The 20,875-nt window shown below is 45.0% G+C and overlaps 1 protein-coding gene across 1 annotated transcript in view; it reads left to right on the forward strand.

Annotated features, from left to right (window-relative positions):
• LOC144683644 (uncharacterized) overlaps positions 1 to 20,875 on the forward strand; it is a 220,578-nt gene that overhangs the window by 27,746 nt on the left and 171,957 nt on the right. Inside the window, exons 7-11 of the mRNA XM_078546887.1 lie at positions 4,457 to 4,552; positions 7,809 to 7,993; positions 8,567 to 8,624; positions 19,716 to 19,774; positions 20,391 to 20,607. Of these exons, the coding sequence (XP_078403013.1) occupies positions 4,457 to 4,552; positions 7,809 to 7,993; positions 8,567 to 8,624; positions 19,716 to 19,774; positions 20,391 to 20,607 (615 nt within the window). The remainder of the gene's footprint in view (positions 1 to 4,456; positions 4,553 to 7,808; positions 7,994 to 8,566; positions 8,625 to 19,715; positions 19,775 to 20,390; positions 20,608 to 20,875) is intronic.

Below are 20,875 nucleotides of genomic sequence, written 5' to 3' on the forward strand. Positions count from 1 at the left end.
GCTGGAGACGAATTTGGAATGGGAATGGAAGGATCTAGTTGTTGAGGTTGACCTAGGAACCAATGACATAGGTAGAACTTAAAATAATGTTTGCTGAGAGAGTTTGAGCAGTTAGTGTCCAAACTAAAATCCAGAACATCTGGATTGTCACCTGTGCCATGGGACAATTGACATAGGGTCAAACAGGTTGGAGAATTAAAGTGAATGGATCGAACAGCAATGTGGGAAGAAGGGGTTTCAATTCATGGGCAACTGGCACCAGTACCAGGGGAAGAGGGATTGGGATGGGCTCATATAGACAGAACAAATCAAATTAGCAAAAGTAATCTGAAAAATGAGTTTGTAAAATGCTTTTGTGACAGTTTCCGGGAACAATACATTATGGAACCAACGAGGGATGAAGCTATTTTAGCTGCAGCATCGTGCAATGAGGCAGGGTTAATTAGTGATCAGATAGTCAAAGATTCACGGGCAAAAAGTGATCATAATACAACTGAATTCAATATTAAGTTTTAGAGCCACACACTCCAGTGCCAAACAAGAATCTTAAACTTAAACAAATCCAATTACAGAGGTATGAAGGGAGAGCTGGCCAAAGTGGATTGGGAAAATAGACTAAAAGGCATGGTGGTGAATGAAAAGTGGGAAAGATTTAAAGGAACAATTCAAAATATTCAGCAGAACATTCAACATTCCATTAAAAAAAATAAAAAATCAGCAAGAAAGAGCCATTTGTGGCTTACTGGTGAAGTTAAAGACAGTATTAGATTAAAAGAAGATGCTTATATTGCTGCAAAGAATTCTTTAAAATTTATTCTTTCATGGGATGTGGGTATCACTGGCTGGGCCAGTATTTATTGCCCATCCCTAATTACCCTTGAGAAGGTGGTGGTGAGCTGCTTTCATGAGCCACTGCAGTCCCTGTGGTGTAGGTACACCCACTGTGCTGTTAGGAAGGGAGTTCCAGGATTTTGCCCCAGCGACAGTGAAGGAACGGTGATATATTTCCAAGTCAGGATGGCGAGTGGCTTGGAGGGGAATTTCCAGGTGGTGGTGTTTCCACCTATCTGCTGCCCTTGCCCCCCTAGGTGGTAGATGTTGTGGGTTTGGAAGGTGCTGTTGAGTGAGTTGTTGTTGTGCATCTTGTAGATGGTACTCACTGTGTGTTGGTGGTGGAGGGAGTGAATGTTGAAGGTGATGGATGGGATGCCGATCAAGTGGGCTGCTTCATCCTGGATTGTGTCAAACTTTTTAAGTGTTGTTGGAGCTGCACTCATCCTGGCAAGTGGAGAATATCCCATCACACTCCTGACCTGTGCCTTGTAGATGGTGGACAGACTTTGGGGAGTCAGGAGGTAGGCTACTCTCTGCAGAATTCCCAGCATCTGACCTGCTCTTATAGCCACAGTATTTATATGGCCAGTTCAATTTCTGGTCAATGGTAACCCTCAGGATGTTGATAGTGAGGGATTCAGGGATGGTAATGCCATTAAATGTCAAGGGGAGATGGTTAGATTCTCTTTTGTTGGAGATGGTCATTGCCTGGCACTTATGTGGCATGAACGTTACTTGCCACTTATCAGCCCAAGCCTCAAGATTGTCCAGGTCTTGCTGCATTTGGACATGGACTGCTTCAGTATCTGAGGAGTCGCAAATGATGCTGAATATTGTGCAATCATCAGCGAACATCCCCACTTCTGACCTTATGTTGGAAGGTCATTGATGAAGCAGCTGAAGATGGTTGGGCCTAGGCACTACCCTGAGGAACTCAGATGATTGACCTCCAACACCCAAAACAATCTTCCTTTGTGCTACGTATGATTCCAACCAGCAGAGAGTTTTCCCCCTGATTCCAATTTACTCCAGTTTTGCTAGGGCACCTTGATGCCACACTCAGTCAAATGCTGCCTTGATATCAAGGGCAGTCACTCTCACCTCACCTTGGGAGTTCAGCTCTTTTGTCCATGTTTGAACCAAGGCTGTAATGAGGTCAGGAGCTGAGTGGCCCTGGCGGAACCCAAAATGAGCATCATTGAGCAGGTTATTGCTAGGTAAGTGCCACTTGATAGCACTGTTGACGACGCGTTCCATTACTTTGCTGATGATGGAGAGTAAACTGATGGGACGGTAATTGGTCATGTTGCATCTGACCTGCTTTTTGTGTACAGGACATACATGGGCAATTTTCCATCCGGGAAGATGCCAGTGTTGTTGCTGTACTGGAACAGCTTTGCTAGGGCGCGCGGCAAGCTCTGGAGCACAAGTCTTCAGTACTATTGCCGGAATATTGCCAGGGCCCATAGCCTTTGCAGTATCCAGTGCCTTCAGCCATTTCTTGATATCATGTGGAATGAGTCATATTGGCTGAAGACTGGCATCTGTGATGCTGGGACCTCAGGAGGAGGCTGAGATGGATCATCCGCTCGGCACTTCTGGCTAAAGATGATTGAAAATACTTCAGCCTTATCTTTTGCACTGATGCGCTGGGCTCCCCCATCATTAAGGAGGCGGATATATGTGGAGCCTCCTCCTCCTCCTATTAGTTGTTTAATTGTCCACCACTATTTACAACTCAGTGGCAGGACTGCAGAGCTTAGATCTGATCTTAGATTTATCGTGTGTTACTTTCGCTGTTTAGCATGCAAGTTGTCCTGTGCTGTAGCTTCACCAGGTTGATGCCTCATTTATCGGTATACCTGGTGCTGCTCCTGGCATGCCCTCCTGTACTTTTCCTCGAACCAGTGTTGATCCCTTGGCTTGGTGATAATAGTAAAGTGGGGGATATGGTGGGTCATGAGGTTACAGATTGTGGTTGAGTACAATTCTGCTGCTGCTGATGGCCCACAGCGCCTCGTGGTTGCCCAGTCTTGAGTTGCTAGATCTGTTCGAAATCTATACCATTTAGCATGGTAGTAGTGCCACACAACACAATGGAGAGTATCCTCAATGCGAAGATGGGACTTTGTCTCCACAAGGACTGTGCGGTGGTCACTCCTACCGATACCGTCATGGACAGATGCATCTGCGGCAGGTGGATTGTTAAAGACAAGGTCAAGTAGGTCTTTCCCTCTTGTTGGTTCTCTCACCACCTGCTGCAGACCTAGTCAAGCGGCTTTGTCCTTTAGGACTCAGCCAGTAGTGTTGCTACTAAGCCAGTCTTGATTATGGATGTTGAAGTCCCCACCCCCCTTGCCCATGTTTGACTTGATATCCAGAGTCAATGTTGAGGACTCCTAGGGCAACTCATACCTGAATACCACTGGTGGGGCAGGTCATACCCAGGGATGATGATGGTGGTGTCTGGGATATTGTAAGATGTGATTTGTTAGGTATGACAATATCAGACTGTTGGTTGACTAGACTGTAGGACAGCTCTCCCAATTTTGGCACAAACCACCAGATTACCCCCTTAAAGGGCATTAATGAATCAGATGCATGTTTACAACAATTGACAATGATTTGTGATAGCAATTACTGAGGCTTGCTTTTAATTGCAGATTTATTAGTTGAATTTGAATTGTATCAGCTGCCTTGGTGGGATTTGAACCCTTGTCCACACAGCATTAACCAGGGCTTCTGGATTATTATTCCAGTGACATTAACACTACACCACCGTCTCCCCATTTAAGCCGTAGTAAGTCTGAGTTTTGGGAGTGTTTTACTTGCAAATGGTGACCAAAAAGAGAAAAAATAGAATATGAGAACAAACTAGCCATGGATAAGGGGTGGATCATTTAGGACTGAGATGGGGAGAAATTTCTTCAAAAGATTGTTAATCTTTGGAATTGCCTATCCCAGAGGGTTGCGGAAGCTCCATTGTTGAATATATTTAAGGCTGGGCTAGACAGATTTTTGATCTCTCAGGGAATCAAGGGATATGGGGAGCGGGCAGGAAAGTGGAGTTGAGGTAGAAAATCAACCCCTTCCAATGCCCTTCCAAACAGTCTGCCTCCTGAGGTCATGGCCATCAGCGCCTGTCTCCCAGTTGTCAGTGTCCTTATCTGCCATCTTCATATCTATCTTGCCAGTGTCCTTGTAGCAAGAGGTCGTGACCTAGTGGTCAATTCATCATATGGAAGGTTTGATAAATAAATGAGGCACTAATGAGGTTTATAAACCAACTGTCAATTTATTTTGGTATATGTTTCAAAAAAAAGAATCTCATGATTTTTATACCAACTCTTTCTGACTTTGCTTCATGATTTATGAGATGGTGGGGTTAACATTACTGGGATATCAATGAACCAGTTGGGTTTTTCCATCAAGCTGACAGCTTCATAGTCCCCCAGCCTTATTTCCAATTTTTTTTTCAAATTCTCAAACTGCAGTGGTGGGATTTGAGCTCTTCTTCACTGGATTATTAGTTCAGCAGTATATTCACTACACTGCTGTAAACCTGCACTTACAGCTACCATGCACTCCTCCACTAAGGACACATTTCTCTCTGTCCTTTTAGAATATTGTGAAGCTCCACACTCAGAGCCAGGATTTGCAAAAGGAGTTAGACAGCAAACAGGAGGAAGTGAAACATCTGGCTCAGGCACAGACACAGGTAAGCCAGGTGTTAGTCACCTGCCACATGTTAAATAGCCTCCTCCACATGTGCAATGTCTGTCCACCCTGAACTCCTCTTCCTCGAGTTGAAGTCTAGCTGTGGCAAATTGATGAACTGGGAACCACTGAAAAATCTGAAGTGAAGACCAAAGGCATTGACGACACAATGTCTCATCAGCAGCTAGAAGAGAACCAGTGGCTTTTATGGACCTGGCTGAGAATAAGAACATAAGGAATAGGAGCAGGAGTAGGCCATTCGGCTCCTCAAGCCTTCTTCTCCCATTCAAAAAGAATATGGCTGATCTGATCATGGCCTCACCTCCGCTTTCCTGCCTGCCCAATAACCCTCAACTCCCTCATTGATCGAATGTTCTTGACAACCAGAAAACCCAAAACAAAAACGTCGAAAGGAAATCGGTAGAAAATGCCAGGTTAATTAAGAGTGGAAAGAGGAGCTAATGGGGCCTGAATTCATAGAATTATACTAGAAATTTACAGCACAAACCAGGCCATTTGGCCCCTATATGTTGGTGTTTTTGTGTCACACATGCTTCCTCCCGCCTTACTTCACCTAACTTGATCAACATTTTCTTCTATTCCTTTCTCCCTCATGTAGCTTCCCCTGAAATGTATCTATTTTATTCACCTTGACTACTCTGAGTGGGAACAAGTTCCATATTCTACTTCCTTCTGCCAAGGGCAGGATTTTCCTTTTTGGGTCAGGTCAAATAGGGGTTATGGCCCCACACTGTGTGGAAAACAATCCCCTGGAAGTGATTCCCCCCTGAATTGGTCAATTAGTGACCAGAAAAGGGGCCTTGCCATCCCATTAAGGACAGTGAGTGGGCTCTCAAAGCTGGAGGGTCAATAGGAGGCCTTGAGGCACTGGAGGAGATGTAGCCTACAATTCAGGGGACAGAGAGAGGTGCCTCCATTTTGAGTCACCCTTTCTGCACATTATAAACTTCTATTAAAAAATGTCCTTAGCAATCAGGCCAACATTGTGGAGTGGGTGGGCTGCCTGTGACCACAGCTGGAGCTAGTCAGGCAGGGAGGGAAAGCCTGCCTGGAGTACCAGCCACCTCCCCCTCCGGCCTGCCACTGGGAGGCCACTTCCCCCGGCAGATGGTCTAGTTCATGATACCTCAGGGGGCTTGCAGCCCGACTGGAAATCCCAGTTAGCCTCTGACAATGGGAGGCAACAACAAGCCACTCAGTTCAAGGGCAATTAGGGATGGGCAATAATTACTGGCCTTCCCAGAAATGTCCACACCACATGTAAGAATAATACAAAAATAAAACATCCGCCCATTTTGCATTCAACTATTGAAACCAATCAGAAAGTTGTCCTGAGTGAAGCAACATCTGCTTTAAATCCCAATGAATCTAAAGAATTTGTCTTGGATACAAAAACCTGGAGTGAAGTGAGTAAAGAGATAGGAGCAGTGTGGAATATGATTGGAAGAAACTGGAACACAAGTGAAAGAAAAACTCATTAGATCAGGTTCTGGAGATGTGGAGAGAATCTCATTGAGTCCTCTGCTGTAAGAGATTGTTGACATATCAATATACCATGTTAGACTGATTTAGAGGTTGCTGTGTGTAAAATCTTTCTCCCTCCTTTTAGTGTATATTCTGTGATATCTTGTGTGTCAAAAGGTGACGACTGTCATTAAATAGATGAAGCATTCAGATGAAACAGTTCTGCAAGCAGATCCATTATTGTATCTGTGTGAGGTTAGAAATATCTGGTGCGGTAGGGCCACTGGTTTGAGACCACGTGTGCACTAACAAGGTTACTGCACAAGATAAGAGTTCATGATATTGGGGGTAATATATTAGCATAGATAGAGGATTAGCTAACAGGAAAAAGTCAGGATAAATGGGTCTTTTTCAGGTTGGTAAACTGTAGCTAGTGGAGTGCCACAGGGATCAGTGCTGGGCCCTCAACTACTTATGATCCATATTAATGATTTTGATGAAGAGGCTGACTGTATTGTAGCCAAATTGGCTGATGATACAAAGGTAGGTAGGAAAGCAAGTTGTGAAGAGGACGCAGAGTCTGCAAAGGGATATAGACAGGTTAAGTGAGTGGGCAGAAGTTTGGCAGGTGGAGTATAATGTGGGAAAATATGAACTTGTCCACTTTGGCAGGAAGAATAGAAAAGTAGTATATTATTTAAATGGAGAGAGACTGCAGAATGCTGCAGTATAGAGGGATCTGGGTGTCCTTGTACATGAATCACACAAGTCAGCATGCAGGTGCAGCAAGTAGTTAGGAAGGCAATGGAATGTTGGCCTTTGATGCAAAGAGGGATGGAATATAAAAGTAGGAAAGTCTTGCCAAAACTGTACAGGGCATTGATGAGAGCGCACCTGGAACACTGTGTACAGTTTTGGTCTTCTCACTTACGCAAGGATATACTTGCATTGGAAGCAGTTCATAGAAGGTTCACTAGGCTGTTTCTTGGGATGAAGGGATTGTTTTAAGAGGAAAGATTGAGCAGGTTAAGCCTAAACTCACTGGAGTTTAGAAGAACGAGAGGTGACCTTATTGAAACATATAAGATTCTGGAAGGGTTTGACAGGGTAGATGCAGAGAAGATGTTTCCTCTTGTGGAGGGATCTAGAACTAGGGGGCACAATTTAAAAATAAGGGGTCTCTCATTTATGATGGCGGTGAGAGGGAATTTCTTCTCTCAGAGGGTCATTAGTCTTTGGAATTCTCATCCCCAGAGAGCAGTGGATGCTGGGTCATTGAATATATTCAAGACCAAGAAAGACAGGTTTTTGATTGACAAGGGAGTCAAAGGTTATGTGGAACAGGTAAGAAAATGGAGTTAAGGCCACAATCAGATCAGCCATGATCTTATTGGATGATGGAGCAGGCTCAATGGGCCAAATGGCCTACCTCCACTCCTATTTTGTATGAGACACAGAAAGGCCACAGCTCAGATATAGGAAAACCAAAATAATACTTTCAGATATAGCCATGGGCATTGGGGCATAAGATCTAGGTTGTGGAGAGTAATATATATGGCAGGAATCCTCCTTTATCTAGTGGGTAAGCAACAGCTAGAACTGGTGGAAGATGGGTGTCTGACACCAGGAGATTGGGTAATTTCTGTAACAATGGGATCAATTGTGATGAAGGGATTTACTCACCTGAAACCATCGTATGATCCCAAGATCTGAGATAGTGTGTTGTCATCCTGAGGATTATAATCATAGGTTTGTGTGTTCCTCCCTCCCAGGTACAGGCGGAGCTTGTCTCTCTGCGCAGTAAACAGGACGAGGCCATCACTGAGATCGAGATGCTCAAACTGAACAATGAGCAACTGGAGAGTCGGCTGGAGCAGATCCAGCAGGAGCTTCAGGAGGCCCAGGATCGGCTGGTGGCTCAACAGGAGGAAGCAGCTCACCGAGAGGAAAAAGAAGGGTAAGAAGCCCTGTACACACCACACACTGCATACAAACCCATATGCTGCGTGCGCACCCATGCACTGTGTGCATACCCATTTACTGTGTATACCCATGCACAGTGTAAACACCCAGACACTGTGTAAACATCCATACACTGCGTACTGACCCATACACTGTGTACACACCCATCCACTGCGTACACACCCATACACTGCGTACACACCCATACACTGCACACACACCCATACACTGCGTACATACCCATACACTGCGTACACATGCAGACACTGTGTACCAACCCACTCACGGTGTACACTCCCTGCACACTGTGTACACAACCCGCACATTGTGTACACAACCTGTTCGCTCTGTACACACCCTGCACATTGTGTGCATACCCGATACATTGCATACACAGAGGCAGCGTGAACACCGGGCACAGCCTCATACTGTTACAGGCAGTGACTGTGGTTCCCAACCCCTGCAAGACCCTGATGAACAGCAGGAAGAGTGGACCGGGTCTGGGATGTGGGCTTGAGGAGCCGGTGAGTGAGTAAACATAACAATAACAATAATAAATTTATTACAGAGAGCGGGATCAACCTCCCAGCAGTGAGGGACTGTGTTCCAGTGAAGCTGATCCACAGGTAATGAGGAACGGACATAATATGTTTAATTCTATAAATAGACTGCTTCTAAATCATTGGAAATTTATATTGACTTCCAGAAGCATTTGATAAAATTAATTGCGAGAGACTGTGAGCTAAATTTGAACCTTATGAAACGGAGGTAAATTATTGACCTGTGTGAATGGCTGAGTGGCAGGAGACAGAGCGTCGGGACAGGCACTTAAATTGGCAGAATGTGACTAGGAACTGTTGGGGCCTCAGCTATTTACTGTTTTCATTAATGTCTCAGAAGATGGAACAGAAAGTCACATGTCCAAGTTTTCCAATGACACACATATAGGCTGCTGCATGATCAGGTAGGTAGGTTACTAGCCACAGTATAGGAGGGAGACAATTGGTTATTTAGCTCGAGGGGCATCACTCCATGTCAAGCATGGGGCAGGCGAGGAGGCAAGTTCTGAGTCTATCAGCCAGAAAGGGAATCAAACCCACATTGTTGCCCTTATTCTGAACCACACACTAGCCATCTAGCCAGCTGAGCGAACTGGTCCTGTAAGCAGCTTAGGTGGAAGCAAAAAAATTGCAAAAAGTTATTAGTAGATGAAGTGAATGTACAAAACTGTGGCAAATGGATTTACATACAGCTAAGTGTGAGGTCAACAACTTTGGACCTAAAAAGGGTTTCCAGAGTACTTTCTAGATGGTGAAAATCTAATAACAGTGGAGAACCAAATAGCCTTGGGGTCAAACGTCACAGACAGTTAAAGAAAATAATCAAAAAGCCTGGACTTCATTTCTAACAGGCTAGAATACAAGGGGGTAGATGTTATGCTACATCTATACAAAGTCCTAGATGTACCTCAGCTGCAGTACTGTTTTCAGTTAGGAAGGATACATTGGCTTTGGAGGGCGTTCTACTGGAATGCTAGCTGGACTCCAAGAGGTAAATTATGAGGCGAGATTACACAAATTGTGGTTGTATTCCCTGGAATTTGGAAGGTTAAGCAGTGATTCCTGTTTCTATGTTCCTCGAAACTGAAATAATGTTCAATGTAAATGTGATGGAGAAAACATTGTAATTTGGTAGTTTGCATTGCTTAATGTTTGCTTCTGATTTGAATTCGGAGACAAGTACAATCTAGATGATGTTTTATTGAAATGCCTGTTTCCCTGGGAAGTGTAATGTTCATATAAACTCACGGAAGGGACGTACCATTTGAATTCAAAGGACAATTTAAAATCTAAGACCTAACGTTCTGCCTGTTCAGCAGAAATGTGATCTTCTGTTAAGCTTTATATTTCCTGTCCCAACAATAAAAGAGTTCCCAAAACTCAATATGTGTAGAACATTTTAGAAAGAAGGGTTTTGATAGAAGAGCTAGGGTTCTAGCAGGATTAGCTCAAGTGGCAGACTGAGGTAGTGTCATGGAGGGAGAGGCTTCAATGGGAGAGTTGGTGTTCTAGTGGGCTGGGTTTTGGTCAATGTTGGGCTTCTAAAGAAATGAGGTAAATAGTTTTTTGGTAGCACAGAACTTGAGTATTGCTGAAAAAAGAGACACGCAAAGCATTTCGGTGTATGTTCATCAGGACACCACAAGATTACCAGTACAAGGAGAAAACAACAATTTACACTATATGAGAAGAGAGTGTTGATTGGTTGGCAAGTGGACTCTGATTGGTAGACGCGTTGCCATAGAGAATGCACCAGTGATGGTGACCAACAGTTAACTGTCAAGCATTGTTTGAAATTTAAACCAGGCAGCTTGAGCCTGACTGGTCAAGGCAATGCCCTGAGGAATGAATCAGCAAATGGCTGTCACTTATTTTGTTTAGCTGAAACGGGCGCAATGTGTGTACACGTTCTTTCTATCTGTATTAATATATGTAGCTTCCAGTGTACGTAAATGAGCCACACTGTGAGCCTGACTGACAATCTTAAATTGGTTGTAGGTGTAATTCTTAGCACAATGAGGATTATTTAATAAATGTTGTCCAATCGCAGAATCACATCTAATGTTGGACACTGCGCTTTGAGTTTTGCAAGCACGGGTTGGTTGGGTACAGTCTGCACCTTTCCTGTTGCGTACAGCGGCTGGGGCATGCTGTTTGATACGATCCACCAGTCTTTGGGACGTATGGCCTGCATACCTAGCATCACACTGACACTGAAATTCATATACCACATGACTCATTTGTGTAATAGGCAGAACATCTTTCTGGCTTGACAGCAGCATCCTGTTACTGGCGGATATCACTCGTGTTGCTATTGCATTTATAAGTGGAGGATTGTGATATTCCACAAAGGTTCCCAGTGGAGCCCTGGAATGAGCCACTTGCAAAAACATTGAGTGTGGCGGTCACCTTTAGAGCCACTGGCAATGGATGGTCACCCAGTCCATGCGGCGTCAGATCCTCCTGAAGAATGTGGGAGATGTGAACCACCACACGTCTGGACAAGTGAAGGTGTCTACTGCACTGTCTCTCGCTCATCTGCAAGTATGAGAGGCATCTTCGGTACATCCTGGGTCGCGTCAAATGCCTCTATGGAATTAGTACTTCCTCAGTTCCTGGGTCTTGATGTGGCCTCTCTGGCCCATGTTCCTCAGGGTGAGGCTCTTCCCTTTGCCCTGCCTGACAGTGATGGACCCTTCTTTGCCTCCTCAGTTGTATGAAAACCATGAAGAAGGCAGCATTGCCTGCTGCCAGCATTCTTCACTCCTCCTGGTCTCTGTGGGGAGAGTGATTAGAGACATGATTGAACATAACCCTGCAATGATCACCTTCCATTGCCAAATGAGGGATTCATTGTGAAGCGCTTGGGCTGCCCTCATTCCGGGTATCCCATCCCCAGATCCTCCCTTGCAGCTGTAGCACGGGGTCACTGGTAGCTGACTTTTCTCCTCACCACCCCAGGAGTGACAGCACATTGGGGGTTGGATCTGGATGAGTACAGCAAGGCGCTCTGAGCCTGAGTCAGGGCACTGCCAGGCTGCCTCCTTTGGAGTGGACTAGAGCCCAGCCATACACTAATGTAATGACTGTAATTGCTGAGGTGTGTAAAAACTCAACCACTCAGCTGCAATGTGTCGGGGTCTTTGGAGCATTTTGCTTATGCTCTTTAGTTGTTTCCCCTTTACAGTTCGATCCTTCTGACCTTTTCATGTTCCTATGAGAGGGACAAATGGTTATTCAAACCCAATCAACATTTGGCCCCAAGCTGTAATGGATTCTTGCAAGCTAATGCTCACCACGGGCAGAAAATCTTGCTTGGTGGGTGGGTGTGCGCCCGATCTGCTGGAGTGTGCCGGCATCAACGCACAGTCGCATGATAGCTCAGTGAGCGGGCGCGCGCCAGAGCTGGCAGCACACCTGCCAACAATTAAAAGGCCTGTTAAGGCCATTAAATAATCAATTAAATTAAAATTTTCACTGCTCATCCAACCTAACGATTGGCGGGCGAGTGAAAAGGCCAAGCGGCCTTTGCTTATTTTTGGAAACCTCATCCACAGGCGGGAAGAGGTTTCCAAAATCAAATACAAATAAAATAAAAGTTTTACAATTGAATTAATAACATGTCCCTGCTCATGTGACAGAGTCTTGCAAGCTAATGCACAGAGTCACATGAGGGGACATGTTTTATTACTCATTTTCATTTTCTTTATTTTTTAACGATGCTTCATGTCCCTGAGGCAGCTCTGTGCCTCAGGGAGATTATGAAGTGTGCACTCACACACATGCACCAAGTTTGCGCTCACCCCACTCCCCCAGCTTGTACAGGTAGCTCTGAGCACTGCTACTCGCGTTTCACGCTGGGCGGTCCTTAATTGGCCCGCCAGCATGAAATCGCGGTCCAGTGCTGATCATGGGCAGTGGTTGGCTCCCCGACCGCTTCTGCCCGCCAAGCCTGCCCTCCAAGGGCAAAATTCTGCCCCATGTGTTAAGGTGCCCAAATCCTTCAATTGACATTTTGAGTCTTCCTAACATGTCTCAGCTGAGCCTTGCTCTCCATGTCCTGAAGCGGTAATTATTAGGGTGCCCCTCCAATCGGCCTAAAAGTGGAGTAGTTGCCTCCTCCTCCAAGCCCTCAAACCCCTGCCCTGGCAATATTTTTCCAAGTTTATTTTTCAACTGTGTCTTTACATCGGCTGTCGAAATGGTGCTGCTCCATTTCTATTGTGAGAGCAGCTTCCAATCCACCCCCGTCAACTCCCCCACCACCACCCCCCCACACCCCCAAACCGCACAGCCCTCCCTGTCACCACCCAAGTCCCTCCTATCGTCCTGGAAGAACATCATGTTCAAATTTCCCTCCCTCCGACCACTCTCCTTCCTCCCCCTCTAACCCTGGAGCCCATCGTTATTCTTGTAGACATCCCTGCCCTCCCTGAACCATTTTCTGTGGATGTCCCCATGTCACCCTGACCCCTCCCCATCTTGAGATCCTAAGTATAATGTACTACAAGGACCCCCCTCCATGAGACCATCGAATGCCCCCCACCTTACCTACCAGTTCCCCATCTACAGGCTGCAGATGCCTCCTCCAACTGTGACTGTGCCACCTGCTGCCCAGTACCAAGCCGGTAACCCCCAGGACCCTAATGTGTGAGGGACTGCCCACACCCTGCCTGCCATGCTGTGCATGACTGTCACAACACAGACAGGCCCTCCCCCTCCCTGGGACCAAGACATGTGTGCCAGGCATAGCCTTACAGCATGGTGCACACTGTCCCAGCACTGCCTTTAATTTCTGGCCCTGTCTACATGCTATACACTGCCCTGGGACTGCCTTACACTAATGCTCCCTCTTCCTTTAAATCTCGCGCCCCCCCGGCACCCCCCAAGCCCCAGTCATGTGTCTCTGTCCACCCCTTCCCTCCTGTGCTCCAGTCACCCCCACCGACCGACCCTGAGTCAAGCACCTGCCTTCCAGTCCCTCACCCTCCTTCCCTGCTTCCCATCCCTTCCCCTAGTCTTGCCTGAGCAGCCTTGGCCTGGAATCGGAGGTGCTGGGAGGGCAGTGCAGTGAAAGGTAGGTGAACGCTGCACGTACAAACCCCCAAAGTTGTGAGTGAGATGCAGGTCGCCAGGTACATGCCACTTGTATTGGTCGTAAATCAGACTAGTCTAATTACCCACCAGTGGGGCAATTAGATTTGGAGTGCGAACGTGATTCCAGGGAGCTGGGTTTTTAATGAGCATTCATGAGATGCAAATGGATGCGAATGAAGTTCCTGACATGGAGCAGCGGGAAACTCAACCTGCCATGAAAAGCAAGTGGGGGAAAGTGCAAACTTTCCCTGCTAGCGGAAAACTGATTTTTGGCTGCACACCGAATTTCCGGTCCGACCCGTCACAATTTCCATAGCATCCCTGTGGCGGGGCAGATGAACAACCTCATGATATATAGAAACATAGAAACTAGGAGCAGGAGTAGGTCATCCGGCCCTGCGAGCCTGCTCCGCCATTCAATATGATCATGACTGATCCTCTAAGTCAATGCCATATGCTCGCTCTCTCCCCATACCTCTTGACGTCTTTAGAGTCTAGAAATCTATTTCTTTCTTAAATATATTCAGTGACTTGTCCTCCACAGTCTTCTGTGGTAGAGAATTCCACAGGTTCATCACCCTCTGAGTGAAGAAGTTTCTCCTCATCTCAGTCCTAAATGGCCTACCCCGGATCCTGAGACTGTGACCCCTTGTTCTAGAGCCCCCAGCCAGAGGAAATATCATCCCTGCATCCAGTCTGTCCAGCCCCTTTGGAATTTTATATGTTTCAATGAGATCCCCTCTCATTCTTCTAAACTCCATTGAATACAGGCTACAGGCCTAGTCAACACAATCTCTCCTCATATGATAATCCTGCTATCCCAGAAATCAGTCTGGTGAATCTTCGCTGCACTCCCTCTATGGCAAGTGTATCCTTTCTTAGGTAAGGAGATGAAAACTGCACACAATACTCCAGGTGTGGTCTCACCAAGGCCCTGTATAGCTGCAGTAAGACATCCTTGCTCCTGTACTCAAGTCCTCTCGCAATGGAAGGCCAACATACCATTTACCTTCCCAACTGTTTGCTGCACCTGCATGCTTGCTTTCAGTGATTGGTGTACAAGGACACCCAGGTCTCTTTGTACATTAACATTTCCCAATCTATCACCATTGAAATAATACTCTGCCATTCTGTTTTTCCTATTGAAGTGGATAACTTCACACTTGCCCATGTTATACTGCACCTGCCATGTATTTGCCCACTCGCTCAACTTGTCTAAATCACCTTGAAACCTCCCAACACCCTCCTCACCACTCACATTCCCACCAAGTTTTGTGTCATCAGTAAACTTGGAAATATTACATTTGGTTCCCTAATCCAACTTATTGATATATGTTATGAATAGCTGGGGTTCAAGCACTGATCCCTCCAGTACTGCACTAGTCACTACCTGCCACTCTGAAAAATACCCATTTATTCCTACTCTCTGTTTCCAGTCTGCTAACCAATCCATGCCAATATATTACCCCCAATCCCATCTGCTTTAATTTTGCACACTAACCTCTTATGTGGGACTTTATTAAAAGCTTTCTGAAATTCCAAATACACCACATCCACTGGTTCTCCCTTATCTATTCAGCTAGTTACATTCTCAAAAACTCCAGTAGGTTTGTCAAACATGATTTCACTTTCATAAACCCATGTTGACTTTGTCTAATCCCACTGGATATTTTCTAAGTGTCCTGTTATCACATCCTTTATAATAGACTCTAGCATTTTCCCCACTCTGATGTTAGGTTAACAGGTCTGTCATTCCCTGTTTTCTCCCGCCTTCCTTTTTTAAATGGTGGGGTTACATTTGCCACCCTCCAATTTACTGGGACTGTTCCAGAATCTACAGAATTTTGGAAGATGACAACCAACACATCCAGTGTTATGGGTGTCCTGTATAAGTATCAATGACATATGTAGAAAGAGGGCCTCAGGAAGATTTTAGGGAGCTAGGAATGAGGTTATTAAGCAGGTCCTCAAAGACAGTAATCTCCAGATTACTCCTGGTGCCATGCTTTAGTAAGTATAGGAAAATAGGAGGATAGGCCAGATGACTGTGTGGCTAGGGAGATGGTGCAGGAGGTAGGGTGCTAGATGCCTGGGACATTGAGACTCGTTCTGGGGGATGTGGGACATAGGACAAACCAGACTGGTTGCATCTCAACAGAGCTAGGACCAATGTCCTAGCGGGGTGCTTTGCTAGTGTTGTCGGTGAGGGTTTAAACTGACCTGGCAGGAGGATGGGAACTGGGATATAGTATATAGTACAAGGAGCACAAAGGGTTAAGAGAAGCAAATAGTACTAGAGTAAGAAATAAGGAAGTATTAGGTGGAGTCAGATGAGGAGGAAATACAGTAAGATCTAATTCAGATTTACAGTGCCTATATGTAAATGAACAGAGTGTGGTAAATAAGGTTAGTGAGCTTCAGGCACACGTAGCCACGTGGCAATATGATGATGTTGCAATAATGGAGACCTGGCTCAAAAAGGACTATTAAATGTAGAATCATAGAATGGTTTCAGCACAGAAGGAGGCCATTCAGCCCATTGTGTCCATGCCTGCTCTCTGTAAAAGCAACTCAGCTAGTCCCATGCCTCCACATTTTCCCTGTAGCACTGCAAATATTTTCTCTTCAGTTAATTATCCAATTCCCTTTTGAAAATCTCCAATAGACTCTCAGGCAATGCATTCCAAATCCTAACCACTTATTATGTAAAAATGTTTCTCCTCATGTCACCGTTGGTTCTTTTGCCAATCATCTTCAACTGTGTCCTCTGGTTCGCATTCCTCCCACCAATGGGAACAGCTGCTCCCTATCTGCTCTGTCCAGACCCCTCGTGATTTTGAACATCTCTATTAAATCTTCTCTCAGCCTTCTCTTCTCCAAGGAGAACAGTCCCAGCTTCTCCAATTTATCTACATAGCTGAAGTCCCTCATCCCTGGAACCATTCTCGTGAATCTTTTCTGCACTCTTTCCAGCATCTTCACATCCTTCCAAAAGAGTGTCCAGAATTGGATGCAATACTCCAGCTGAGGCTGAACGAGTGTTTTATAACGTTCGCCATAACGTCCTTGATTTTGTACTCAGTGCCTCTATTAATAAAGCCCAGGATATGCCTCTTTAACCAACCCCTCAGTCTATCCTGCCACCTTCAGCAATTTATGTACGTAGACACATGGGTCTCTCTGCTCCTGCACCCCCGTCAAATAATATCCTTTATTTTATATTGCCTCTCATTGTCCTTCCTATCAAAATTAATCACTTCACACTTCTCTGCATTAAATTCATTTTCTCCTTGGCCGCCCATTCCACCTGTGTCTGTTTCCTCTTGAAGTCTATCACTATCCAGCTTCACAATACTTCCAAGTTTTGTACCAGCTGCAAATTTTGAAAATGTCCCCTGCACACCAAGACCTAGGTCATTAATATATATCAGGAAAGGAAGGAATCCTAACACCAACCCTGGGGAACTCCACTCTAAACCTTCCCCTAGTCCAAAAAACAACCGTTCACCACTGCTCTCTGTTCCCTGTCACTGACCTAATTCCATATCAATAGCTATATTGTTCTTAGCTCTAACCAAATAGATTCTGTCCTTGAACCCTCTGGGGCATCCTGCTCTCCAATGCCATAATATCATCCTTAATCAATTGTTGTCACTGTCCCTTTTGTTTCTCTGTGGGATCCACCTGATAATGAAGTAATCTCTAGTGTTTCTTAACTATAAGCAAATAACCTCTATCTTTGGCTGATCCAGCAGCACTGTAATATTTCCCTTAATCATTCTTGCCACCCCTCCTCCTTTCTTTCCTCCTCTATCTTTCCTGAATACCTTATTTCCCGGGAGCTGGGACCAATGTCCTTGCAGTGTGGTTTGCTAATGTTATTGGGGACGGTTTAAACTAAGTAGGGGGATGGGTACCAGGAGGTAATGTTAGAGACAGAGAAACAAGATGCACAGAGAATTGTGAGAGATAGCACTAGAGTAAGAAATAGTAAGGTATTAGGTGGGGTCAGAGTAAGAGAGAATGCAATAAGGTCTAAATTACATTTATAGTGCGTGTATGTAAAAGGTCATGAAACATGGTAAATAAGATTGGTGAACTGCAGGTCATGGTGATAATAGAAATCTGGCTCAAAAAAGGGCAGGACTGGGAACTAAATGTTCCTGGATACAAGGTGTTCAGGAAAGATAGGGAAGGAAATAAGGCAGTATTGATTAAGGATGATATTATGGCATTGGAGAGCAGGATGCCCTAGAGGGTTCAAGGACAGAATCTATCTGGTTAGAGCTAAGAACAATATAGCTATAATTACACTACTGGGTGTATTCTACAGGCTACCAGCTAGTGGGAAAGATGCAGAGGAACAAATTTCCAAGGAAATTACAGAGGTTGTAAGAACTATAGAGTAGGTAAAATGGGGGACTTTAATTACCTGAATATAAACTGTGATAGTAATACGGCAAGAGTTTCAAGGGTGTATTCAGGAGAATTTTCTACATCAGTGGGTCTCCAGTCCAATGATGAAAGAGGCATTGCTGGATCTGGTTCTGGGGAATGAAGTAGGTCAAGGCAATCAATTGTCAGTAGGGGAACAGTGATCATAATATCATAAGGTTTAGATTAACTATGGAAAATAAAAACAAACAACCAGAGTAAAAGAAATTCACTGTGGGAAGGACCAATTTCAATGGAGTAGGAATGGATCAGTCCCAGATAAGTTGAAATCAAATATTGGCAGACAAATTGTAACTGAACAATGGGCTGCCTTAAAAAAGGAAATAGTTTGGGTAGAGTCACACTACATTCCCAAGAGGGGGAAAGGTAGGAGACACAAATCCAAAGCTCCCTGAATGAAGAAGGAGTCAGAGAGTAAGATAAAGCTGAAAGAGAGTATGTATGACAGATGACAGGTGGACAATGCAGTTGAAATTCAGGCTGAATATAGAAGGTTCCAAGGGAAAGTGAAAAAAGAAATATGAGCAGCAAAGGGAAAGTATGAGAAGAAATTGGCAGCTAACATCAAATGAAATCTAAATGTCTTCTTAGAGAAGAAATGACTGAGAGGAGATTTGCTAGGCATATTCAAAATCCTGTGAACTCACTGTCTCACACAGTCTCACATCTCCATCTGGCCTCATCTCCTCTGGAGTCTGCCTCTTCAGTCCTCATCATCTTGAGGCCACTTGCACAGATCAACATGTGCCCCCGCATGGGATACCCCCATTACTCAGTACAGCATCACCCTGCAGCCTCTTCCGTTGCCTGAGGCCACTTCTCCTCCTTCCCCAACCAAGCCCTAGCCCTGCAGCTGTTGAAAAGCCACCCACGCCTTATGGCTGATCTGGTAGGTGGAGACCTGCCCGTGAGCCCCTCTAAAAGTGATGTGGTGCTGTCTGTGAAGCCTGGTGCTGATGACCATGAGTGCTGCCCGAAGCAAGGTAGGCAAACAAACCTCAAAGTCCTGAGTGAAGTGCAGCCCACAAGGTGCATGTTGCTTATGTACAGCTGTGAAACACATTGGCGTCCAATTGATCCAAAGAGGGGGGGATGATTCCGGTGAGCAGGGCTTATAATGAGATTCTAAAATATTGAAATTAGGTTCCCAACATGTGGCGGCAGAAAACACGGCCCACCATTGACAGGTGGAGCAGATGATCGCAAACTGGTTTTACGACGGCATAAAACTGATTTTTGGTCTTCTCGTCATATTGTCCACTCACGCCCGCCATGACGACTGATGCCAATGGGACCGGGCGATTCTGCCCAATTATTCTATTCTAGAAGGTCTAGAGTTGTGGATTTTGAAGACCAGGTTTCTAATGTTCTGACATTTTATAAGTTCTCATATTCTTAACTTCTAATATAAACTGTAGTTTTTCTGGAGAACATGACTTCACCCATCTTGAATGTGGATAAGGTGTGAGCTCTATGGAACAGAACAACTACTGAAGCAACATGTCTTCAAATGAGAATGACAGCCATTGAGTGGATGGTAACTGTGGATTAAGGGATTGTGCATTAGCTGCCTTATTTTTTATAATCACTGGTTCTCCATTTCAGATAGAGGTCAGGCAGAGATGGGATTCTGACACCAGCCAGGGTGATGTATGGCCAATGTGGTAAGTGACTTATCTCTCCCATCTAGAACCCTTCAGCCCCCAACACCATCTCATACCACTCAACCAGAGCTTAACATGGCTGTTGCATAATGGAAGCCAACTGCTGTTAGATTCTAACTGATTCAAATGAGAAGCAAAGTATCTTGAAAGATATATTTATATAAATATTTATTTTATATATATATATATATATATATCTAATATATATTCTCAAGTCCCTTGAGGATCTTTGCTATTTTCTCTTTTGCCTTTGCTCAATCAATCAATCTCAATAGTACAAACTCCAATTGTTCCCCAGTATCCATAGCCTTTTGAGGGGGAGTGAATTCCAGATTTTCACTACTGTTTGTGTGGAAATGTTCTTCCTGATTTCACTCCTCTTCATACTGGCTTTCGTTTTAAGATAATGTTCTCTCTTTCTTGATTTCCCACCAAATTTTTTCTCTATTCACCTGCTCAAATTCCTTAAACACCTCAATCCTCAACCTTCCAAAACTCAAAGGAATGCAAACAAATTCATGCAACCTGTTCTCATTATTTAAACCCTGGTGACGTGATTGCTGTCCTCGGACTAATGCAGTGTCCTTTTGTTTTTCACATTACACCCATTCAACAGGCATCAGAGCAATTGGGAGAGTGCGGGTCACGTGAGCCGCATCATCTCGATTGAAGAAGAACCCCTGCCGCAGCAGGCCCAGGAGGATTTTGGGATACAAAGTTCAAGGGTTACCAGACAAGAAGTCGATATGAGCACAGTTAAAGATGGAGAGGCTGTCTTTGAAGAAAAGGAAGAGGCCTTGTGGAGTGTTGGAGCAGCAGGTCCAACAGAACAGGTAACCATTGCTGGCCAGCAGCTTCCTCTTTAGTTGGACCAAACAGAGGGGCTCATTCTCTTACTCATCATCCCACAGAAGCCTCAGCCATCAGCTGTCTGCCTAGCCCTGGCCTCTTCCTCAATATTAATCGCTCTACCACAGGTGTCCACGCCTTCAGTTGCTTTGGCCCCAAGTTCTGGAACTCCCCCCCTGAATCTCATGCCTCACTAACTTTCTTTTTGTAATAAACTTGGTGTACCAGACAGGTTTCTTATTAGAAACAGTA

This window comes from Cetorhinus maximus, chromosome 8 (assembly GCF_964194155.1).
Source record: "Cetorhinus maximus chromosome 8, sCetMax3.hap1.1, whole genome shotgun sequence".
Classification (NCBI taxonomy): Eukaryota; Metazoa; Chordata; class Chondrichthyes; order Lamniformes; family Cetorhinidae; genus Cetorhinus; species Cetorhinus maximus.